This window comes from Convolutriloba macropyga, chromosome 3 (genome assembly GCF_964194025.1).
Source record: "Convolutriloba macropyga chromosome 3, txConMacr16.3, whole genome shotgun sequence".
NCBI lineage: Eukaryota > Metazoa > Xenacoelomorpha > Acoela > Convolutidae > Convolutriloba > Convolutriloba macropyga.
Window position 1 is genome coordinate 8,089,105 of NC_134470.1, and position 26,112 is coordinate 8,115,216.

Below are 26,112 nucleotides of genomic sequence, written 5' to 3' on the forward strand. Positions count from 1 at the left end.
TGAATTGCTTAGAAATCAACCAATACAGACGCAAAACTCCAATTTAAGTAGCCTACTTACGTTATATTTATGTTGCTCATTACAGTTGTAACAAAACAGAAATTGCAAAAATGAGTAATGTTGATTTGATTCCGTCTGCGCTTCACATGATGCTATAAATATACAAAAACGGTGCTTAGTTGAATAAACTTCTTTCCTATTTTTTTCTCTTCATACACCATGCGTACAAACAAAACATCAAAATCAACAAGCAAATTACCATCTCCGATCAAAATTACGTTTATTATTTGGCAGAAAGCACCAGAGTGTGGCCCAGACAAGATATTTTGAAATCTCTTTAAATACTCACTTGCAAAGTTATCAGTTTGAGTTAGTTGGTGGTTGGACTTCATGACACAATTTTGCAACAACTTTGGATGGAGTTGAAACTGAGCTGCTTCATTGCTGCAGCCTTTGTTGACTGTCTTCATTTAACGTCACGTTGTTGTTGTTGTTGACCTTTTGATTAGCACTGCGTTAGAAAAATTTGAGAACACTTTCTCAATTGAGTGTGAGTCTAAATTCAATTCATTTGTATTCAACCGCCAGAGCAAGCTTTTGGAAAATTTCTCTATTCATTTCTAGTGTATTTGAATTGGCAAACAAAATCTAGAAATTCGTGTTGAGGCAAGGCACCGTATAGTCTTTTGAATTTGTATCCAGATTTTTTTCTGCTAGTATAGCAGTATTAGCGACCGGTTTTTTAGAAACAGAAGTCACCTTTTCCCGTCCGAATGTGGCCTAGAATTTCATATCATGCCACTTTCCGTCATAAGTTTGTCAAATTCCTCTGTTTTAAGGGATGATATCTCTTCGAATTCATATTCATTGTGTTTTCTCTTAAAAAGTTTCAAAAAGAAATACGTCCCGATGTTTCCATAGGTTTTGAGTGTAGCTCTTATCAACCTCTTTTCAGTTTTTTATTAATCAAAATAGCAATCACCATATTCTTTGTCTTTGCTTGCAGAGAAAAGCATTTGCATCAAATTAGCTTGGAAGTTGTTGTTATAGAACGTAGTCAACTGTTAAGAAACAGTTAATATAATCAAATGTACAATATTGTTTCCAAAACGGAACTGATAAGGGCGTTTCATTTGATTTACATATATCACTGTCTGCAAAATTCTTTGTACTTTCCTTAAAATTTTACTTATCACGGAGTTATATTTAGAATAACAGGAGTAATTTCTTGGTGGGTCAACATAGCCTTGCTAGCCCACACACACACATACACACACACGCACAAACATACACACAAACTCTAGTAATAGACCTTAACGGTTTCAAAGAAACTGACTAATAAGAGGGGAAATCGTGTTAGGTGTGGTAATTCCGTCGTAACAAGGAACCTTATTGGGGTTTCAATTGCAAGCAACGTGGTATCCGCCTCGGGCGCGCGGCATGCGTGGGCTCCGCGTGTGTAGTCTACTTATCCGACTTGATACAAAATAATGAAAAACAACTGGCGTTCCATTAATTTTTGTTAAATTATGTTCTGCATCAAGGCTTGTTCGAAATCTGTTATAGAAAAAGCAATGAAGCACCTATGTTTTCAAGCAAAAATCATTACAAAAATTAGTCGACTTTTGGGTGTGCCGGGGAATTTAAGAGAGGCCACTGGAACCATTGTTATCTTAGATAAACTACATAGGGTAAAATCTCCATTCCCCGCTTCATTTTAACTCATTTCAGTTTCGAAACAGCAACTCTTAAACTAGGTTAAAAATCCACAGTCTGAGCAGTGGTCAAGTCGAAAATTTTTGTTCAAGTTGAAAATATCTTCTCGCTTATAATACCATTTTTTTTCGTGTTCAATTATCAAAAATATTAATAAAATCAATTTGATTATGATCTTTTCAAAGCATTCCAAAATTGTTAAAGAAAAAATACTTTATCTCGTTAAACTTCTTCAAAGTCAGAAAATGTCTTTCCATATCTGAGCGACCAAAACAATGTCTGGGAGCGAAAAATTGTTTACCAAAAGTTTCACAAAAACTTTGTGGTTTTTATTCAACAAAAAAAACAAACGATAAAGAGGAGAATTAGACAACGCTTGAGCACTTCAAGATATCCAAAATCTTCATTAACTTCATTGCAACCTCTCCAGACATAAAAGCGAAGATTGCGTTAGAACCTTTATCAATCCAGTCGAGTTCGTGTCACCTTTGTCATTAACGCATGCTTTTTACCCGTACGATATTTCGACAGTGCTAAAAGAAACTCGAACTACTCTATACAGATACGACTATGACTGCGTGCCCTTTTTCGAAAACCGGTGTTGAGTAGTTCGGGCCTGTAATGACCTAGCCACTTTATGGAGCCTTCCAAATTCACCCGAGTAACCACCACCAACACCAGGATGCGTTGAAACGCCAACTTCTGGTCCTGGCGCCACCGTGAATCCAAAGAGCCCACGGTCTCTGTTTTCCTCCGTTTCAGACAACAAAATAGCATGGGATTTCGGCTCACTACCAACTGCAAGTCAGTTGATGAAGATTTTGTCTACGACCGACTTCAGAACACCGTCCGACACCAACAAAAATTTTGGAAAACATGCATGGAGCACGAGTAGAAAATGAAAGCAGAAGAAGAGAGTTATTGTCCGGTGCAAGCTTGGTAGCAACAACAACAACAACACCGAACAACCCAAAGACGCCAAAAGTCACTCCGTGCCACGAAACAGAAGGTCCATGGGACCCTGTGAAAGTTTCTTTGATTTGAAATTCTGAAAAGAAACTTAAACTCTCAGTTTGATGTTGTGAAGAATTGCTTATTAAAATAATCAAAAATTGCATTTAAAAAAATGTTGAGTCAATTTCTATGGTTAAATTATTGTTTTGGTTTTGTAAAGGAGATTAAATATTTCCTATTTACAAAAAAACTTAGTATTATTAGTTTGCTTTTCGAAAACAGAGAAACAGTTTGAAGGAATAAAGCCAAGTCAAAAACAAAAAAAAATTTTTTTGAAAACCGGCAAAAAGTGATAAATATTTGCAAATTGATGAAATATGTATAAAAATTGTTTTATAGAGCACAATGTTGTCTACAAAATAGGCCTCGAACAACTTTATTGAGGAGTGTTGTCTTTGCCCGTTTTCGAATAATTTTTTGAACAAATTGTTTAAAAAAAGGTCAATTTTTAGAACAATAACAAAAAAGCAATGAAAACGAAAAGGTTTGATAATTCTGTAAAGAGAGATTTTACAGAGCGTAACGTTTTCTACAGAAACCCTCTTTACAGAAAATTTGTAAGAGCACAATTTCCGGGTCACAGAGAACAAAATCCACGTCCAGTCGTATTTTTTTGTCTTTAGTTGATCACCATCCAAGTGGATGACTGAGGAGAAAACAACTGATAAGCATCTCAAAATATAGACAGAAATAATTTTTTTTTTTAAAAGTAAAAGTTTGATGAAAACAGTAAACTCTAAAAAAATTTTTTTCTTTCAGATAATTTGAAATCATGTAATTTTTTAACGTTGCATGTTTATTCCTATGTTAAATTCTACATTTTGAAAGCGCTACCTTAGCAGGACCTCATAAAAAATTTTTAGAGATAAAACAATTTTCTGAAATAAAAGTCTAAAAAAAGTTGAAAAAATCAGCGATATGGTTGTTTTGCTGATAAAACCTCAGAATGAGTTTTCCTTACGGCGTTGTAACAGAAATAAAAGGGCATTTTGATCATGGCAAAACACTCCGGGAACACGCTTTCTGCAAACACCGTGGCTGCCAGATGATTTGAAAAACCGTGTTCCCGAGTTTTACTTTCAAATCTCTGTTAAAACTAGACTTCATAAAATATCACGCCGTGAAACTTTGATCATAAGCACGATGACGCTAGCGGTTTGCCAAGTATGAGTTCCATTGAAAATTGCGAAAGAAAAACCAAAAAAATTCCACTTTTTATAAACATTTTTTCCTGTCCTTGTAAGGTTTTTCAACTCTCAATTGATTCTGCTGCAACCTACAGTAATCTTTGATATGAATTGTTGAACCAAAACTCAAAATAATTTTCAGAAATGTTTTTTTTTGAAGTTTTAGGTTAAAAAACGGTAATAATCAATGTTTTTATCCACCTAAAGTGGCATTCATGGGCACTAGAACACCAATAAAGCTATTTAACCATATAGGGCTGGCTGATGTCCTTGAATAGAAATTACGCGTATGTTGCTCCGGCTATTACGGCAAAACATTGGTATTTTCATTTCAACTCAACTTTGCATAGAACATCATTGTAGCCCTCTTTGGTCACAGTGCTATTCAAATATGCAAATCGAATTGCATACAACAAGATCTACGCCTTCATTGACGAATGATAGAAAATGCGCAAAGCCGGGTATAAATTCGGATAACATGGTAAACAACCTCATGCGGGGGGAATTTAAAAATGTTGTTTCTAAAGCTTCATCACCCAATACTAATTTAATTGATTGGGCTGTGATACTTGCTCAAAGATATTTTGCATACATATGTAATCCTTTAATTTAAGTAATGGAAAGAAATTTTGTACCTAGAAATTTCGTTTTGAACATATTTTTAAGTTGAATCAATAAGGACATTGGTTAGTTTTAGAAAGTTGAAGGTTTGGCTTAGCTCGAAATCCAAACCGTCTTGTCTTCCACTTATTTCAATTATGAGTTCCGCACCAACTGCAATTGTCAACAAAGGAGCTTGCATACAGTTTAAACCGGAGTGCCTATGTTTTGCGGTGAACACTGTGATTTCACTTCAAGAGGTTTGCGAACTCTCGAACGCTATTTTGGAAAAAGACATAACCCGTTAGTACAATGTTGTCTCTACTGCTACACATAAGAGATCAACATTGACTTGCCTCGAGAACTAGTGAAATTAGCAGAAGACCAACAGAATCTGCTTTTCATAGAACACTTCAAGCTTTCACTATTGTTTGAACGGAGGACGACCAAGATCTCATGGGGTTTATGCTGAACAATATAGACATTATTACTGACTTTAAGAAAATCGAAGGTTCGATTGCAGCCAAAAAGAGTTCAGTTTGTTGCGTCTCTGGATCTCTACAAAGAAAAAACGAAATTGACAACGAAGAACAAGCTATCGAAATATTTGCTAGCTCTGAAATGACTACAATGTTCTTGGATGGACTCTCAAACGAAGAATTTTTCAACATGTGGATTAAGATGTTGAATATTCTCTTCATGTTTTCATAAAATGGCAGTGGATGGATTCTACGCTATTAGAACAGACCGGATATAAAGATAGCTTTCTTTGCCCCGGTGCATGCATTGTCATATATAGCTCTACATGGATTCCTGAACGGATGCCGTTCCTTGCTGAACATACCAAACCAATTTGACCACATCTGCTTCTTTTATTGTTTCGTTGTCAACTATCGTATCAAAAATTGAATCAGTTTACTGAGAGAAAGTCAATCGGAAATTGAAAACACGAATCCAGATAAGCTAAAGAATGCGGAACAACAACTAGTCGAAGACTATGAGATGGCCATTCCCATAAACAGGAACCCAAACATTGAATCCGGCAACCACGTTTGTGTCGATGTTTTTGAGTTAGTGTTTGTTAAATATCAATAAAAATCAAATATGCTCTCTAAACGAATCAAAATGTGAAAACTGTATTGGTCTTCTTGAAATTTTTTTATTTGCAGAATCGAGGCAACACTTTTGGTGATGATTTACGACTTCAAAAAGCCGAACAAATCCTTCACACTGGACCTTCCTCTCCTCCAGGTTGAGATTGACTATCACTTCCTACTCATCCTGAATCTCGAACGACTTGTCGCATACTTCAAAAGCATAGGGCACTATGCAGGGCAACGTATATGACAAACTGTTTTGATTTGTGTACAAACAGAGAAGCTTATCAAAAATATGTTCAAACATGCAGCGAACATGCTGCAGCAGCAATTCATCGGAAATTGTTATGCCAAAAGCAGGCAACACTTCCCTACATTTCCGCAACTGGAAAGAGCGCTTCCTATTGTTCTATAATTTGATACAGAGTGGAATCTGGTTTCAATTGTTATAGCACAACCCTCGCCCTCTACTTCCTACACAGTAGCAATCGAAAAACATGAGCATTGTGGTTATGCCATAGCAGCCATAGAACACGTTAAACTGGCTCCTGTGTACTTTGACCTAAAAAAGAGGTGAAAAAAGTTTGAACAAATAGGTAAAGTCTTTGCACATACTGGTGCGTGATATCTGCAACCAAAAACCACCCTCTACGAAGCCAACAAAGGACCAGTTCCATCACGTGAAACTAGCTTGAGATGTTTGATCTGTGAGAATGAAATAAATGATGAGGCTGAGTTTGTTCTTGACCATTGTCACAATGGTTATTCTCTAGGGTGGGCGTATCAGCACTGTAACACTCTTCGCAGAACATCTATTTTTACGCCAATGGTTGTTCACAATATCAAAAATTATGATCTTCATCATATATGCCTCTCACTTGTAGATTGTGAGCCAGATACGAAGTTTTAAATTATACATTCTACTGACAAAAACTATATATCACTCTCTGTCAGATTGTTCATCGAAAACTTTGAGTCGGAGGTCGGAAAATAAGAATCCATCTTCGAATACATAAGATTAATTGACTGGTATATCCTCACGCCTCAGTCACTCGAGTCCATGGTGCCTGATCTGTTGGACAATTTCTGTTACATTCTCCGCTCTAAAAATGAAACTTACTCCAACAACGATTTTGAACGTCTCTGCCTAAAAAGTTTCTTTTGTTTTTCCTACAACACATCAGAACAAGTTTTAGGAGAAAAAGTCTTGTCGCCATTTTTGGAATGGAAAAACACATTGCAAGGCGGTAAATAACCATCAGCGAAACCGACTACAATCATTCTCAAACAGTGTTTTTCTAAATTTGGTTGTCAAAACATCGGCGACTAAGAAGAATTTTATCCGACCTTCGACACTTTGCTCCTGGAGTGAGTTTTTGAGGCTTTCAGAGATATCTGCTATGACACGTACGGCTTGGATTGTGCACAGTATTACAGAGCATCAAACTTAACAGCCGATGCATTTTTGAAGGTATGCAAACCTGACTTGCGTTTGCTAACCGAAAGAAAACAGTTTGAACCTGTAGAGAAGATGATGCGCAGAGGAGGTTGTTCAATCTATGAGCAACGATTCTTTCAAACAAACAACTGCCATCTGCCAAATTACGACTTTGCGCTAGATAATCACATCACTCCCGATGAAATACTGAAAAAGTCGTCAACGGCGCAGCATGGCTACATCGTTCAAGTTGATATTGATTATACAACCAAAATTCATGAAGCTCATCATTGTTACCCTCTGGCGCCATCCAAATTGAAAATCAAACATTCTTGGTAATCAAACATTGTTATTTGCATTGTAGCTCAACTTTGCATAAAACATGATTGTAGCCCTCTTTGGCCAGAGTACTATTCATATATGCAAATCAATTGCGTTTGCTAACCAAGAGAGAACAAATTGAATTGGTAGAGAACATGATGCGCTGAGAAGTTTTCATTATTGATTGAACGGAGGACGACCAAGTTCTAATGGAGTTTATGCTGAACAATAGAGATATCATAACTGACCTTAAAAACATCGAAGTTTCAAATGCAGCAACAAAAATTCAGTTCGTTGCGTCTCTGGATCTCTACAAAGAAAAAACAAAAATGACAACGGAGAACAAGCTATCGAAATTTTTGCTAGCTCTGGAATGACTTAAATGTAATTAGATGGACTCTCAAGCGAAGAGTTTTTTAAGAAGTGGAGTAGGATATTGAATATTTCCTTTGAGTTTTTATAACAAAGCATTGGATGGATTCTACGCAATCTGAACCGACTAGCAATCAAGACAGCCGCCTCTGCCCCCGTGCATGCATCGTCATATATAGCTCTACCTGGGTTCCTGATCGGATGCCGTTCAATGCTCAAAAAAAGAAACAATTTTGACGAAAGCTGCTTCTTGTGTTATTTCGTTGCCGCGTATCAAATCAAAGACTGAATCAATTTACTGGCAGAAGGTCAATCGGGATTTGAAAAGACGAATCCATATACGCACAAGAATGGGGAATGACAGCTATTCGGAGACTATCAGATGCCGATGCCCATAAACAGGATCCCGCATTTTGAAGACGTCAACGACGTTCGCCTCAATGTTTTCAGGTAAGTGTTTGTTTAATTATATCACTAAAAATCAAATATGCCCTCTACAGGAATCAATATGTGAAAACTGTATTGGTGTCCTTGAACTTGTTTTAATTGTAGAGTCGAGGCAACACGTTTTGTGATGATTTACGTCTCAAAATAACCGAGCAAATCCTTCACAATGGAACTTCTTCTATTCCAGGAGAAGAATGTCCATCATTTCCTATTCATCTTGAATCCCGAACGAGTTGTCGCATACTTCAAAGACTTAGAGCACCGTGCAGGGCAAAGAATATGTCGAATCGTTTCCATTTGCGTACAAACAGAGAAGCTTATCAAAACCGTGTTTAACCATTCAACAAGCATGCTGCAGCAACAACTCAACCGGAATTGTTATGCCAAAAGCAGTGAACACGTCTCTACATTTCCGTAAATAGAAAAAACGCTGGTTTCTTCCTATTGTTCTACACTTTGATACAGAATCTTATCTGGTTTTAAATGTTACAGCACAACCCTCGCCCTCTACTTCCTACACAGTATCAATCCAAAAACATGAGCATTTTGGTTATGCCATAGCAGCCAGAGAACACGTTAAACTAGCTCCTGTGTACTTTGACCTAAAAAAGAGTTGACAACTGTTTGAACGAACTTGTAAAATCTTTGCACATACTGGCGCGTGATATCTGCAACCGAAAACCAGCTTTTAACATACGAACCCTAGAGAGGACCAGTTCCAGCACGTGAAACTGGCACGAGATATTTGATCTGTGAAAAAGAAATAAACGATGAGGCTGAGCTTGTTCTTGAACATTGTCACTATGATGTTTATTCTCTAGTGTGGGGGCTTCAGTTCTGTAACGCTCTTCGCAGAACAGCTAACTTTAAGCCAATGATCGTTCACAATATCAAAAATTATGATCTTCATTATATATGTCTCGCACTTGCAGATTGTGAGCCAGAGACGAAAACTGACATTATACATTCTACTGACCAAAACTATAAATCACTCTCTGTCAGATTGTTCATCGAAAACTTTGAGTCGGAGGTCGGAAAATAAGAATCCATCTTCGAATACATAAGATTAATTGACTGGTATATCCTCACGCCTCAGTCACTCGAGTCCATGGTGCCTGATCTGTTGGACAATTTCTGTTACATTCTCCGCTCTAAAAATGAAACTTACTCCAACAACGATTTTGAACGTCTCTGCCTAAAAAGTTTTTACTGTTTTTACTACATCAGATCAGAACAAGTTTTAGGAGAAAAAGTCTCGCTGCAATTTTTGGAATGGAAAAACACATTGCAAGGCGGTAAATAACCATCAGCAAAACCGACTACAATCATGCTCAAACAGTGTTGTTCTAAATTTGGTTGTCAAAACATCGGCGACTAGCAAGAATTTTATCCGACCTTCGACACTTTGCTCCTGGAGTGCGTTTTTGAGGCTTTCAGAGATATCTCCTATGACACGAACGGCTTGGACTGTGCACATTATTACAGAGCATCAAACTTATCAGCCGATGAATTTTTCAAGGTATGCAGACCTGACATGCGTTTGCTAACCGAAAGAGAACAATTTGAACCTGTAGAGAACATGATGCGCGAAGGAGTTTTTTCAATCTATGAGCAACGATTATTTCAAGCAAACAACTGCCATCTGCCAAATTAAGATTTTGCGCTAGATAATCACATCACTCTCGATGAAATACTGAAAAAGTCGTCAACGGCGCATAATGGCTACATCGTTCAAGTTGGTATTGATTATCCAACCAAAATTCTTGAAACTCATCTTTGTTACCCTCTGGCGCCATCCAAATTGAAAATCAAACATTCTTGGTAATCAAACAATTGTATTTGCATTATAACTCAACTTTGCATAAAACATGATTGTAGCCCTCTTTGGCCAGAGTAATATTCATATATGCAAATCAATTGCGTTTGCTAACCGAGAGAGAACAATTTGAATTTGTAGAAAACATGATGCGCTGAGAAGTTGTCGCTATTGATTGAATGGAGGACGATCAAGATCTAATGGAGTTTATGCTGAACGATAGACATATCATAACTGACCTTAAAAACATCGAAGTTTCGAATGCAACAATACAGTTCAGTTGGTTTCGTTTCTGAATCTCTACAAAGAAGAAAAACGGAAATGAAAACGAAGAACAAGCTATCAAAATCTTTGCCAGCTCTGAAATGACTACAGTGTACTTGGATGGACTCTCAAAGGAAGAAATTTTCAAGATGTGGACTAAGATGTTGAAAATTCTCTTCATATTTTCATAACAAGGCAAAAGACGGGATCTATGCAATGTGAACTGACTGGAAATCAAGAAAGCTGCCTTTTCCCCAGTGCTTGCATCGTCACATATAGCACTACCTGGGTTCCTGAACGTATGCCGTTCCTTGCTCAAAATACAAAAGCATTTTGAACAAAACTGCTTCTTGTGTTGTCTTGTTGCCGCGTATCAAATCAAAGATTGAATCAAATTACTGACAGGAGGTCAATCGGGAATTGAAAAGGCGAATTCAGATACGCACAGGAATGCGGAACGACAGCTAGTCGAAGAATATCAGATGCCGATGCCCATAAACAAGGTCCCCTACTTTGAAGAAGGCAACGACGTTCGTGTCAATGTTTTCGAGTAAGTGTTTGTTGTATAATATCACTAAAAATCAAATATGCTCTCTATACGAATCATACAACATCTAACTTTACGCCATCGACTTTATGATTGTGCACAATATCAAAAAGTATGATATTGATCATATATGTCTCGCACTTGCAAATTGTGAGCCGGAAACGAAGTTTGAAGTTATACCTTCTACTGAGAAAAACCATATATCACTCACTGTCAGATTGTTCATAAAAACTCTGAGTCGGAGGCCGGAAAATAAGAACCCATCTTCGAATACATAAGATTAATTGACTAGTATAACTTCAAGCCCGAGTCAATCGAGTCCATGGTAGCTAATCTGCCTGACAATTTTTTTGACATTCTCCTCTCTAAGAACGAAACTTACTTCGATAACGATTTTCACCTTCTCTGCCTAAAAAATTTTTACTGTTTTTCCTACATCACATCACAGTTTTAGGAGAAAAAGTCTTGCCGCCATTTTCGGAATGGAAAAACACATTGCAGGGCGGTGAAATAACCATCAGCTAAACGTACTACAACCATGCTTAAGCAGTGTTTTTTTAAATTTGGTTGTCAGAACAACGGCGACTACCAAAAATTTTAGCCGACCTGAGACCTTTTGCTCCAGAAGTGAATTTTTGAGGCTTTCAGAGATATCTGCTATGACACGTACGGCTTGGACTGTGCACAGTATTACAGAGCATCAAATTTATCAGCCGGTGCATTTTTCAAGGTGTGCAAACCTGACTTGCGTTTGCTAACCGAAAGAGAACAATTTGAACCTGTAGAGAACATGATGCGCGGAGGAGTTTCTTCAATCTATCAGCAACGATTCTTTCAAGCAAACAACTGCCATCTACCAAACTCAGATTTTGCGCTAGATACGCACATTACGCTGGATGAAATACTGAAAATATCGTCAGCGGCGCAACATAGCTACATCGTTGAAGTTGATATTGATTATCAGCCCGAAATTCTTGAAGCTCATCAATATTACCCTCTGGTGTCATCCAAATTGAAAATCAAACATTCTTGGTAATCAAACAATGGTATTTGCATTGTAACTCAACTTTGCATAAAACATGATTGTAGCCCTCTTTGGCAAGAGTACTATTCATATATGCAAATCAATTGCGTTTGCTAACCGAGAGAGAACAATTTGAATTTGTAGAAAACATGATGCGCTGAGAAGTTGTCGCTATTGATTGAATGGAGGACGATCAAGATCTAATGGAGTTTATGCTGAACGATAGAGATATCATAACTGACCTTAAAAACATCGAAGTTTCGAATGCAACAATACAGTTCAGTTGGTTTCGTTTCTGAATCTCTACAAAGAAGAAAAACGGAAATGAAAACGAAGAACAAGCTATCAAAATCTTTGCCAGCTCTGAAATGACTACAGTGTACTTGGATGGACTCTCAAAGGAAGAAATTTTCAAGATGTGGAGTAAGATGTTGAAAATCCTCTTCATATTTTCATAACAAGGCAAAAGACGGGATCTATGCAATGTGAACTGACTGGAAATCAAGAAAGCCTCCTTTTCCCCAGTGCTTGCATCGTCACATATAGCTCTACTTGGGTTCCTGAACGGATGCCGTTCCTTGCTCAAAATACAAAAGCATTTTGAACAAAACTGCTTCTTGTGTTGTCTCGTTGCCGCGTATCAAATCAAAGATTGAATCAAATTACTGACAGGAGGTCAATCGGGAATTGAAAAGGCGAATTCAGATACGCACAGGAATGCGGAACGACAGCTAGTCGAAGAATATCAGATGCCGATGCCCATAAACAAGGTCCCGTACTTTGAAGAAGGCAACGACGATCGCGTCAATGTTTTCGAGTAAGTGTTTGTTGTATAATATCACTAAAAATCAAATATGCTCTCTATACGAATCATAGAACATCTAACTTTACGCCATCGACTTTATGATTGTGCACAATATCAAAAAGTATGATATTCATCATATATGTCTCGCACTTGCAAATTGTGAGCCGGAAACGAAGTTTGAAGTTATACCTTCTACTGACAAAAACCATATATCACTCACTGTCAGATTGTTCATAAAAACTCTGAGTCGGAGGCCGGAAAATAAGAACCCATCTTCGAATACATAAGATTAATTGACTAGTATAACTTCAAGCCCGAGTCAACCGAGTCCATGGTAGCTAATCTGCCTGACAATTTTTTTGACATTCTCCTCTCTAAGAACGAAACTTACTTCGATAACGATTTTCACCTTCTCTGCCTAAAAAGTTTTTACTGTTTTTCCTACATCACATCACAGTTTTAGGAGAAAAAGTCTTGCCGCCATTTTCGGAATGGAAAAACACATTGCAGGGCGGTGAAATAACCATCAGCTAAACGTACTACAACCATGCTTAAGCAGTGTTTTTCTAAATTTGGTTGTCAGAACAACGGCGACTACCAAAAATTTTAGCCAACCTGAGACCTTTTGCTCCAGAAGTGAGTTTTTGAGGCTTTCAGAGATATCTGCTATGACACGTACGGCTTGGACTGTGCACAGTATTACAGAGCATCAAATTTATCAGCCGATGCATTTTTCAAGGTGTGCAAACCTGACTTGCGTTTGCTAACCGAAAGACAACAATTTGAACCCGTAGAGAACATGATGCGCGGAGGAGTTTCTTCAATCTATCAGCAACGATTCTTTCAAGCAAACAACTTCCATCTACCAAACTAAGATGTTGCGCTAGATACGCACATTACGCTGGATGAAATACTGAAAAAGTCGTCAACGGCGCAGCATGGCTACATCGTTCAAGTTGGTATTGATTATCCAACCAAAATTCTTGAAACTCATCTTTGTTACCCTCTGGCGCCATCCAAATTGAAAATCAAACATTCTTGGTAATCAAACAATGGTATTTGCATTATAACTCAACTTTGCATAAAACATGATTGTAGCCCTCTTTGGCCAGAGTAATATTCATATATGCTGCATAAAAACCCCTAAACGCTACATTGTCAGTTGGCACAACTCTACAATTCAATGGGCTCAAAATCATAAAACTTCATAGGGCAATAAAGTTTGAGCAAGCCAACTGGATTCAACCCTACATGGAGCTTAATACCAGTCTCCGGATTGCTGCCAGTATTGCTTATAAAACTATACTAATGCCTATAATAGTGCTTATAATACTGCTTATAGAACTGCCAATACCAGTTCTATGAAGGCATGAATAATTCGGCTTTTGAAAAAACGTTCGGGTTGAAATGGAACCTTGATCAAGTCATTATTGTTAGAAACGCCCCAATTGTGCTACAAAGAACGCAAAATTTTTGCTTCAAATCGTTCAGAATCCTTAGAGAAAGCATGGCTGCGATAAAAAATGCAAAATAAGAACGGATTTATTGGAACAAACCTAATATTGTAGGGGAATGTTTACTTGACCTGGCCAAGCTACCCTTGTTCTCATTCCACTATACAGTAATGAAGCCAAAATTTCATTGCAATATTCTCTCCTTGGATACTGATTCACTGCTATATCGGATCAATAGAATACACGTTTATGAAAATCTACGCCAAAAAATGCATATTTTGCAACATTTCGACTTCTCTGACTATCCACCACAGCACCCGCTCTTCTCCAAAATGAACAAAAAAATCGTCCTGAAGTTTAAGGACGAGTTTGCCAGAGTGCCCATTCTAAAACTTTGTGCTCTCAAGCCAAAACTCTACTGAGTAATTGCAACTGGTAAGTAAGTTTTCATCACACTCACACGTATTAATATACAGCTTGTTAGTTGGGACTGTTCCTAATGTTCAAAATTTTAAATTATATGGTTGGAGGAGAAACCAGCTAAAGGCGTCAAAAAACTAGCTCAACGACAACTGACGAATGATAGATTCATGAAACCTCTCTCCTCTGATTGTTTGGTCCGCACGCAAAACCATAGAATAGCTTCCAGCAGCCACCAACTCCATACAGTAATCATTAATAGAAGTGTCGCTCAACGCTTTCGACCACAAACGATACACTCTTTTACAATGGGATAGATACTCTGCCGCTTGGTCACATCAATATTGTCCACGATCGTTTCTTTGACGAAGATGACAGACAATTTCGATAATGAATCGTTGAGTTCTTGGTCGTCGGGAGAGTTTTACGAAATTTAAAACCAAAGGGAAATTGAAACCATAGTTGAAACGATTATTATCAAAGCTGGAATTCCTGACCCCGGCTTCATAAGAACGGCTACAATCAGAGAATTTGATATAGAATCTGATGAAAATGACGTAGAAGAAGAACACTCATATTATAACACATTTATTGATTATGAAGCGATAGAACAGACTCCTAATTAGCAAATTAGAGCGCTATTTTCTATTCAGTTTGACGCTTTCGTACGTGTTTAATTCTTTTATCTATAAAATTTCTATAACAATTCTATTCTGTATGTTGTAAAGTATAAATTCAGCTTTAATTCAAAATTACTTTGCTAGGTTTAGCCACAAATAAGCAAGGCATGTTGAAACTGGAATGAGTTTTTAAGCGCAATACCAACAATAAGTCGTCATACAAATACATGTAGTGCAAGTACCACTTTCGTAACATAAAAGTGCTCCCCTACGGGATCAAGGAACCCCCTCTACCGAAAGGATCTCGAAGGATCTCCTCCCTCCGTCCCCCCATCGTCCTGTAATTATACGACACTACTTGTGTGTGTGTGTATATGTGCGTGTAAGTGTGTGTATGCGTGTGCATGTGTGTGTGTGTGTGTGTGTGTGTGTGTGTGTGTGCGTTTGTGTATGCGTGTGTGTGTGCGTGTGTAAGTGCGTTTGTGTGTCTCCCTGTGTGTGCGTCTGTGTGTGTGTGTGTGTGTGTGTGAGTGTGTGTGAGTGTGTGTGAGTGTGCGTGTGTGTGTTTGTTTGTATGTGTGTGTGCGTGTGCGTGTGTGTGTGTGTGTGTGTGTGTGTGTGTGTGTTAGTGTTTGCGCGCGTGTGTGTGTGTGTGTGTGTGTGTGTTAGTGTTTGCGCGTGTGTGTGTGTGTGTGTGTGTGTGTGTGTGTGTGTGTGTGTGTGTGTGTGTGTGTGTGTGTGTGTGTGTGTGTGTGTGTGTGTGTGTGTGTGTGTGTGTGTGTGTGTGTGTGTGTGTTACAATGATGGTCTTACAGATTCCGATTTAGGATACAGTTTTTGAAGTTTTCTCGAAACATAAAAGAAACAAAAAGATAGGAAACGTTCAGACCTTGTTGGAGCCTGGAAGAAACTGCCGACGCGTTTTCTGTAGTCGCTGTTTATAAAAACCATAACCTCGTATTGAGCCCTTGTAATAGCCAAGTTAAGGGAAACAAACATCTCGTTGTCATATTTCGGACCAAGAAGCTTATCAACGTAGATAAGAATTGATAAAGCTTCGAAACCAGTAAAAGGAGTTTTATAAAAATCAGTGACAGGCAACACTGTTATAATTCTCGTGATATCCTCTCGTTCTCGACTTAGCTTCAATTTCCAAAAATCAGAGTCATCTGTGAAAACTATAGCACCTCGGTCAGTTGAAAAATTTGGATCTATAAATGAATGGTCAGTTAGAATAGGGTCTTCGCGGTTACTGTAATAATGTACAACAATTTCTGGCTGAGTTGAAGTGAAGCAGCCCGAAACACGAGCACTTGTTTGGGTAATAAGTTTGCGAGTGTGAATAAATCGTGACGAAAACGAGCTAATATGATGTGAACTTCTGAATAAAATGTTTAACGATTCAACCGAGAAGCTTTGAAACACAATAGTTTGAGTTAAGCCTTTTCGCTTATTCATCTGGCCGGCAATTACATTGGTAACGAAGACCTGCTGAACGTGAGGTAATACCCGTGTGATGATTCCAAAGAAACACTTATCGGTTTCAGTAAACTTGTCAACAGTGCTGAAGTACAACTCGTCCACTAGCAAAATTGAACGGTGCAAACTCCAGGGTGACAGCCTGAAATCAAGGTTTAGTTATAAAAATTTCACTTAAAGTGAATGTAAACGAAGAAACGAATTATTTTTTCTGCGCGTACTATGAAGAGTTTCCGCAAAAAAAGAGTCTTTTTGTTTTTTTTAGGAATTGTCATGCCATTTTTGTAAGTTTGTTAACACGTTTCAGCAAAACAGCAAAATTTATTTTTTAATTATTTTTTTGCTTTTCAATAACAGATTCATTTCTAGTTCGATTTTTAGTTGCTATCTTTCTTTGATTTCTCACTTTTTTGCCCCTTTCTACTGTGACATTGCGCTGGTGGTTAATTCAAAGCAGTTAATGCACCTGATATGAAAAATGCTGACTGCATTTTAAAGTTCAAGATTTTGGGAAAACACGACTTTATTTGATCCCTCAACACGTTTTTCTGTACAAAATAATGTTAATACAATTTCAAATACCGCTCAAGGTTAATTAAAATAACTTAACAAAGAGTACGAATTAAACTGAAAATTTAACGTTTAACTGAAAACGTATTTTTTAATGAAAATTTTAAAAAAAGCTTGTACCGCCACATTACTGAATTTATTAAGGCTGTTCCGATTTTGATAGAGTTCTGGGCAGCCCTCATTCTTAAAATATAGCTTTTGAAGCTATAGTTTTTGAAACGTCCACTATCTGGCCACTCTATGATTCCAAAAAGACAAAATAGACAAAATTTTGGCGATGCAAACAACATAAGAGTTTATTATAGAAATATGTATTTGATGACGCTGTGGTCAAATGCCAAAAACAGTGAACAAAAAAGAGGAATTTAACGTTAGCTTTCTGAACTTTTCTAATTTTTAGACAGAATAACAGTTTTGGGCAAAGTATTATGTATTATTATACAACCAAAATCAAAAAAGTTGCTCTAATTTTTTTCCTTCAAACAAATTGCGACATGAGATTCGAATATGGTAAAGAAATCGTAACTCTCGAAAATTGAGGAAAAAGGGATTATTAATTGCTTTAAATTTCCCAAATCATATTGTTTTTCTTGATCCAATCTAAAAAACGTATTCTTCCTTTCAGAACCACTAACGTGGAAACAGTTAATATAATTAACTTGGCATCGTTTGATGAAAAATGCTGTGTTCGAAAGCTACGGATGATTGTGTGATGGTATCAAAGAAACAAGAAGAAACTTAGAAGTTTTCTTTATTAAAGTTTCAAAGAACAAAAGAAGAAGTTACCTGACGAACTTTGATGATATGTCGATAAGTAAAGGCCACAAAACTAAACTCGATTCTAATTTGTTTTGGCGCTATCAATTTCTTATTGACCTATCAATCAGATATCAGAAGTAAATTTTGTCACCCACAGGAACTCGATTCTAACATCCACTGACCTCCAACTAATTAACTCGATTGTACCTAAGCCATATATGATTCTCATGAAATAATGATGAAAATAGAAATTCGGAGCTAAGATCTGTTCACATGTCAATCATGTAAAACATTTATAGCTTATCTAAATTTTCTCTGTATATTTTTGCACAGATAACTACTATCAATACGAGCTAATTTTTGTATATTTTCAGTTCAAAATTTAATTAAAAATTGAACTTCTGCGTGGATTATCTCTTTTGTGGCGAAATGTTGCGCAGAGAAGAAAGAGGACAAGATCAACACCAATGTTACTGTACAGGACCAACAGTCAACCAATCTCTTTCTTAGTATGTGCGAGCAAGATGAAATTATTAAACTTATGAGCCTAATTAGTCCTAGGAATTTGATAGACACTCCGTATAAAGACATCCGATTGGCGATTCAAAATTATATTTCTCCTAAAGATAGAGTAGTAACGGCAGAAAGGGCTAAATTTTTGTCCGTAATTTAAGGTGTAGTGGAGTCTGACGACGATTTCTTAGCATGTCTTAGAGAGAAAGAACGCCATTGTGACTCCGAAAAACTCAAAACAACGGCCAACCCTGAAGTAGAGTTGGTAAAAATAAACTTAAATTCAGGTTTGAGGGACCCTGAGGCAAAATTTAGACTACTAGACGGTATTAAAGCAAAACCAGCAATACCGGTTACTGAAATGACCGAGCGTTTACAGTTCAGAAGTCAAGCAATGGCTTCTGCATGTTCTTCATTAGGTAATAAACCCTTTATTGTGAAAGAAGAAGTTGAGTTCAACTTCAAAAAGACCCTTCGAAAACCAAACGGCTAATAAAAGCAACAACATGTGCACTAGGTGTGGAGGTAAGCCACAATCTAGTAGACCCTGTCCAGCGCTAAGTAAAAAGCGGACACTTCTCAAGAATGTGTAGAAGCAAACCCCAACCAAATTCAGGTAAGTACAATAAACAGAATAACTTTTGCGAAGACGAAAATGTTTCCCAGAGAAAACATCTCCAGCATCGGAGATGGGCATGTTTTATACTAAAGAACAAATCTTTAGCATGTCTGTGACATGGGAATATATCAATAAAAAACTGCAAAATAAAAATGCAGGTGCCGATAGCACAGTGATATCATCAAACATATGGACTGAGCTTGGTAAACCTCAGTTGTATGGTAGGATAAGACATCTAGAAGCGTATGATGGTCATCAATTAACGCTTCCGGGATCACTTACTTGTGACGTTGCGTGGAACGGAAGCAGGCTCACACAAAAACAACTAGCAGTTGTGCAGTCTGATAAAGAATTTGGACTACTTGGTAGAGACCTTCTACCCAAGCAAGGTGTGACCAACATAACAGCCGAGCATCTACCTGAAATGAAGGGCTACAAAGCTATGTAAAGCTGATGCCAGGAAAACAGGCAAAGTTCTGCAAAGCCAGAAAAATACCTCTACCTCTTCAAAAGAAGGTCACAGAGAAGCTGGAACAAATGGTCAGACAGGGCATCCTTGAACTGGTACAGCCAGAAGGAGTTACTAATGCATCTCCAGTGGTGTGACAGAGAAAGGAGATTGGAGAACTGAGACTTTGCGAGGACTTGAAAGTGCATATCAATGGCAAGGTGATTGGATGAGGACTACCCAATACCAGTCATGGAGACGATCTTCCACAACCTACATGGGGCCTCATACTTTGGCAAAATTGACCACTCAGATGCCTCCTACCAAATTGAACTTGACGAAGAAGGAAAAGATATATGCACAATAAACACATCTCAGGGACTGTTCAAGATGTGCCAACTGCCTCAGGGATTGAAAAACTCTTCTTCAATCTTCCAGAATTGTATCGAATCAATACTCAAAGGAATCAAAGGTGTTATGATCTTTCAAGACGACGTGTTGGTGTATGGAAATACCAAGGAGCAGTTCGAGACGAGAATGCTTGCTGTCAAGAGTCGACTACGTGAGAGAAATTTTACTGTTAAGGAGAAAAAAAATCTCACTCAAAACCAGTCGATACCGTTAGTTTTTTTGGGATACTCCATTTCAAAGGGATTAGCACCAGATCCAAAACATGTTGAAAAAACAAAAAATGTAAAGCACCAACTAACAACAAACAACTCAAATCGTTTGTTGGGCTAGCTAATTTAGACAAAGAATGATTCCTGATTTTGCAACTAAAATGCCACCCTTAAATAACATGAGAAATAGCGATTTCTAATGGGGCAAGATGCAACAAATATCTTTTGAAGACATAAAAAATTAATTATGTTCTGAGCCACTTGTACAGCCATATAGTTTACAAAAAGAAGCAAAAATTATTACTGACGCCTCTGAAAAAACCATTGACCGGGTTCTTTCGCAAGAAGGACATCCAGTCATATATGTATCGAGAAAACTGACTCCAGCGGAGCAAAAATAATCGAACATAGACCGGGAGGCACTGGCAATTGTGTTTGTGGTCACAAGATTGAAGCAATTCCTTCATGGTAGACAATTTACCCTACAGACTGACCACAAACCACTCAAATATCTCTTTGCACTAGATGAAGAGATCCCGAAGACAGCATCAGCGAAAATCACAAGATGGGCAATAGTTCTAATGGGCTTAGACCATGAGTTGACGTACACATCAGGGGAGCAGATACCCCATGCAGATGCTTTGAGCAGATTGAACTTTGACGAAGACGAATCCGACAACGATCGAGTGTGCTTCGGAATCAAAAAGATATACTTCCAGAGTGATTTGGTGACCCAAGCAGAAATCAAAACGGAACTTGGAACAAACAGACACTTCCAGGACATAATGAAACGAATCAAAAGGGGCAATTGGAAACAATGTTCAGAAGCGGAAAAAGGATTCGAAAAACAGAAAGATGCACTGACTATACACAATGGAGTCACCTTCAGAGGTGTTGTTCCTTTCATTCCACCAAAACAAAGACACTTGCTTTTGGCAATAGCGCATGGGACACATCTTAGGAAAAATGCAATTGACTCATCAGTCAGAACTGTAGCATGGTGGCCTGGCATTACCCAAAACGTTCAACATTTTGTTAGAGAATTGTCAAATGAACAGGCCGAGCCTGGGAAAAACAGTCTCTGCGTGGCCAGAAGCCGAAGTTTGGGAACGGCTCCACATGGACTTGGTAAACCTCAGTTGGATGGTAGGATAAGACATCTAGAAGCGTATGATGGTCATCAATTAACGCTTCTGGGATCACATTCTTGTGACGTTGCGTGGAACGGAAGCAGGCTCACTCAAAAACAACTAGCAGTTGTGCAGTCTGATAAAGAATTTGGACTACTTGGTAGAGACCTTCTACCCAAGCACGGTGTGACCAACATAACAGCCGAGCATCTACCTGAAATGAAGAGCTACAAATCTATGTAAAGCTGATGCCAGGAAAACAGGCAAAGTTCTGCAAAGCCAGAAAAATACCTCTACCTCTTCAAGACAAGGTCACAAAGAAGCTGGAACAAATGGTCAGACAGGGCATCTTTGAACTGGTACAGCCAGGAGGAGTTACTAATGCATCTCCAGTGGTGTGGCAGAGAAAGCAGATTGGAGAACTGAGACTTTGCGAGGACTTGAAAGTGCATATCAATGGCAAGGTGATTGGATGAGGACTACCCAATATCAGACATGGAGACGATCTTCCACAACCTACATGGGGCCTCATACTTTGGCAAAAGTGATCACTCAGTTGCCTCCTACCAAATTGAACTTGACGAAGAAGCAAAAGATATATGCACAATCAACACATCTCAGGGACTGTTCAAGATGTGCCAACTGCCTCAGGGATTGAAAAACTCTTCTTCAATCTTCCAGATTTGTATCGAATCAATACTTAAAGGAATCAAAGGTGTTATGATCATTCAAGACGACGTGTTGGTGTATGGAAATACCAAGGAGCAGTTCGAGACGAGAATGCTTGCTGTCAAGAGTCGACTACGTGAGAGAAATTTTACTGTTAAGGAGAAAAAATCTCACTCAAAACCAGTCGATAGCGTTAGTTTTTTGGGATACTCCTTCTCAAAGGAGGGATTAGCACCAGATCCGAAACATGTTGAAAAAACAAAAAATGTAAAGCACCAACTAACAACAAACAACTCAAATCGTTTGTTGGGCTAGCTAATTTAGACGGAAGAATGATTCCTGATTTTGCAACTAAAATGCTACCCTTAAATAACACGAGAAATAGCGATTTCTAATGGGGCAAGATGCAACAAATATCTTTTGAAGACATAAAAAATGAATTATGTTCTGAGCCACTTGTTCAGCCATATAGTTTACAAAAAGAAGCAAAAATTATCACTGAAGCCTCTGAAAAAACCATTGGCCGGGTTTTTTCGCAAGAAGGACATCCAGTCATATATGTATCGAGAAAACTGACTCCAGCGGAGCAAAAATAATCGAACATAGACCGGGAGGCACTGGCAATTGTGTTTGTGGTCACAAGATTGAAGCAATTCCTTCATGGTAGACAATTTACCCTACAGACTGACCACAAACCACTCAAATATCTCTTTGCACTAGATGAAGAGATCCCGAAGACAGCATCAGCGAAAATCACAAGATGGGCAATAGTTCTAATGGGCTTAGACCATGAGTTGACGTACACATCAGGGGAGCAGATACCCCATGCAGATGCTTTGAGCAGATTGAACTTTGACGAAGACGAATCCGACAACGATCGAGTGTGCTTCGCAATCAAAAAGATATACTTCCAGAGTGATTTGGTGACCCAAGCGGAAATCAAAACGGAACTTGGAACAAACAGACACTTCGAGGACATAATGAAACGAATCAAAAGGGGCAATTGGAAACAATGTTCAGAAGCGGAAAAAGGATTCGAAAAACAGAAAGATGCACTGACTATACACAATGGAGTCATCTTCAGAGGTGTTGTTCCTCTCATTCCACGCAAACTACGACACTTGCTTTTGGCAATAGCGCATGGGACACATCTTAGGAAAAATGCAATTGACTCATCAGTCAGAACTGTAGCATGGTGGCCTGGCATTACCCAAAACGTTCAACATTTTGTTAGGAAATGTAAGAATTGTCAAATGAACAGGCCGAGCCTGGGAAAAACAGTCTCTGCGTGGCCAGAAGCCGAAGTTTGGGAACGGCTCCACATGGACTGGGTTTATGTTAAGGACCAAGGTGATATCTTAGTAATTGTTGACGCGGATTTTAGCTGGATAGAAGCTTTTCCAGCGGGAAATAGAAATGGTTAAAGTATATCTTAGTCAAATCTTTGCAAGATTCGGAATACCAAAAACTTTAGTATCTGATAATGGTCCTGAATTTGTAAGTGGTGACCTTAATCAGTGGTGTGAGTCACTGGGAATTAAGAAAATTGGAATCACCCGTCTATCATCCAAGAGCTAATGGACTAGCTGAAAGAGCAGTTCAAACAGTGAAGTGTGGAGTCCCTATCTTAATGTGTCGTTCGGAGCATTCCTGTAAAGGGCACTGATGACACATCTCAACACTTCAAAGACGAGGAGCAAAACTCCAGTTGAACTCCTTTTGGGACGCAGAGTGAGACTACAGCAATAGCAGATTTCGAAATGTGCGAACCCATTCTATTCAAGGCCAACGAAGAAACAAAGACAGTTACTGCTACCTTCATCATCAGGAAGGGCTTGAACACATATTTCATACAGCCCAAAAACTCAACACGGACTATTATATTGGGCGACAACCAAAAAGCGAGACTAGACGAGGACAATGTGAAAACTGAACCAGCAGTGGAGGAGACCATATCTCAATCTCAACCACAACTTCAGAACACAGATGTGGGACCTTCACATCAGGATGAAGCTTCTGCAGCCACACCATCAGCAGAGCAACAACAACCCGAGCCATCAGAGCCTTCACGAACATCAACAAGAAATAGATAACAACCCGACAGATTTGGAGAACCTATATCCACAAACTTGCTTAAAACAGAGGGAGGATGTAGTGGTTTCAGAGAAAAATGAAGGAATTTAGAAGTTTTCTTTATTAAAATTTCAAAGAACAAAAGAAGAACTTACCTGACGAACCTACCAAACGGCTACGTCGACAAGCAATGGCCACAAAACTAAACTCAATTCTAATTTTGTTTTAACGCTATCAATATCTTATTGACCTATCAATCAGATATCAGAAGTAAATTTTCTCACACACAGTAACCCGATTCTAACATCCAGTGGCCCCCAAATAACAAACTCGATTGTACCTAAGCCATATATCATTCTCATGAAATAATGATGAAAATAGAAATTCACCTCCGGGATTCGGAGCTAAGATGTGTTCACATGCCAATCATGTAAAAAATTTTTAGCTAATCTAAATTTTCTCTGTATATTTTCGCACAGATAACTACTATAAAATCGAGCTATTTTTTGTATATTTTCAAATCAAAATTTAATTTAAAATTGAACTCATTGATTTCCTTGACCCGTGTTATCGACCACGACAGATTGATTTCGTAAACACTTGCACATTTTTCTGGCTGAAGTTAAATTACATATTGAACCTTTTTCCGAGAACAACCAATAACGTTCAAACTAGTTAAGTTTTGTTTTGAAATTATCCCATTGTTTAAGGATTCGAAAAAATTAGATATTTCGGACAAAAAGATGAAACCAATAATTATTGAAGCTTTTAAGTTTTTTTTGTTTTTTTTTAATAAAAAATCGGCAGATTTTCATCTGAGAGGAACCAATGAGGTGCAGAGACCTTGATTATTTGAAATGATATTTCATTTTAGGTTCTAAAGTTGTTTTTGAAAATAAAATTTCTAGATTGAGAATAAAACAGTTTTTATTGTACAAATTATTAAAACAAATTGTGGTGTATATTTTTATCTCGCTTTTTCTTTTTGATTTCAATGTCGGATGTTTTATTCTGTTGAACTGCGTACAAAATTATAATGAGGTCAGTTTTTCTACGTCACAATGTGCACTAAGCCATTAATTTTTTGGAACAAAAAGAGCGTTCGTAAAGAACTATCGAAACTACTTGATACAGACATAACTCGACCTGACGTGCTTAATAAGTGAATCACATTTGTTCCGACCCCTCTTGTTAGGGGAGGAACTATATACACAAATGGGTTTTTTGTTCAGACAATTTTAGCCGATCGATATATTCATCGTAGGGAAATGTCAGTGCTATCATTAAAGCTCGTCCAGCGTAAAATTCGAAACATATTTGGTTTGATTTTGTTGACATTTAGTGTAATTTTTCTTCAAATTAAGATCTTTTTATAAAAAAATATAAACTCAAATTTACCTTTCAGGACACAAAATAAATCAATTCTGAGTTATTCCTAATAGACGAGAGGCAACAGAAAAACTAGTTTTAGACTCATAGGGAAGTCTACTAATAAAAAAATCGAATTCGATTTAAGAGCACTTTTTAGAGAAAACTTTTCATATTCTTGTTTTCTTAAGTCACCTAAAGACTAGTCACTTTTCATTCCGAGGTTCTATTAATGACAACCTTATTTACAGTCTAATGAAGCCCAATGAACAAAAAATTCGTTTTCCAGAAATCGCTCTTGTTTTTTTCGTAATTTTAAATGAAATTTTGATTTTCTTTTTGAGGTTTTTGTTGAATTTTTTTTGAGTTCAATAGGCTTGTTGACTATAACGCAATAGATACGGTAATGAGCATCAATTGAACCTATCTACAGCTTTAAGTGGACAGCTAATGGCTGTTAAGACATTAAAAAAAACTATTCGAGATTTTTTTTATTCTTAATCGATCGTAAATTTAGTTTCGCGAATTATAAATTAGTCTCCGTAACCACAGGACCCTATTTTTTTCTACTGCATTTGAAATTAATCTGGTTAAAAGTTTTTTTTTCCTAACAATTTGTTTGATGACTACTATGTAACAAGATTCCGAGAACTTCAAAAAATATTTTGGATAATTTTGTATTATTGTTTCCTCTTGAATTCCTATCACATTATCCTGATATT

General features: G+C 37.7%; 2 protein-coding genes across 3 annotated transcripts in view; both read right to left on the minus strand.

Moving 5' to 3' along the window:
• LOC142335904 (uncharacterized) overlaps window positions 1–26,112 on the minus strand; it is a 534,872-nt gene that overhangs the window by 361,498 nt on the left and 147,262 nt on the right. The window lies entirely within an intron of this gene.
• Window positions 1–26,112, minus strand: part of LOC142336831 (uncharacterized) — a 56,945-nt gene that overhangs the window by 23,040 nt on the left and 7,793 nt on the right. For both annotated transcript variants that reach the window (XM_075385773.1, XM_075385772.1), the window contains exon 2: window positions 16,032–16,763. In XM_075385773.1, the coding sequence (XP_075241888.1) occupies window positions 16,032–16,763 (732 nt within the window). The remainder of the gene's footprint in view (window positions 1–16,031; window positions 16,764–26,112) is intronic.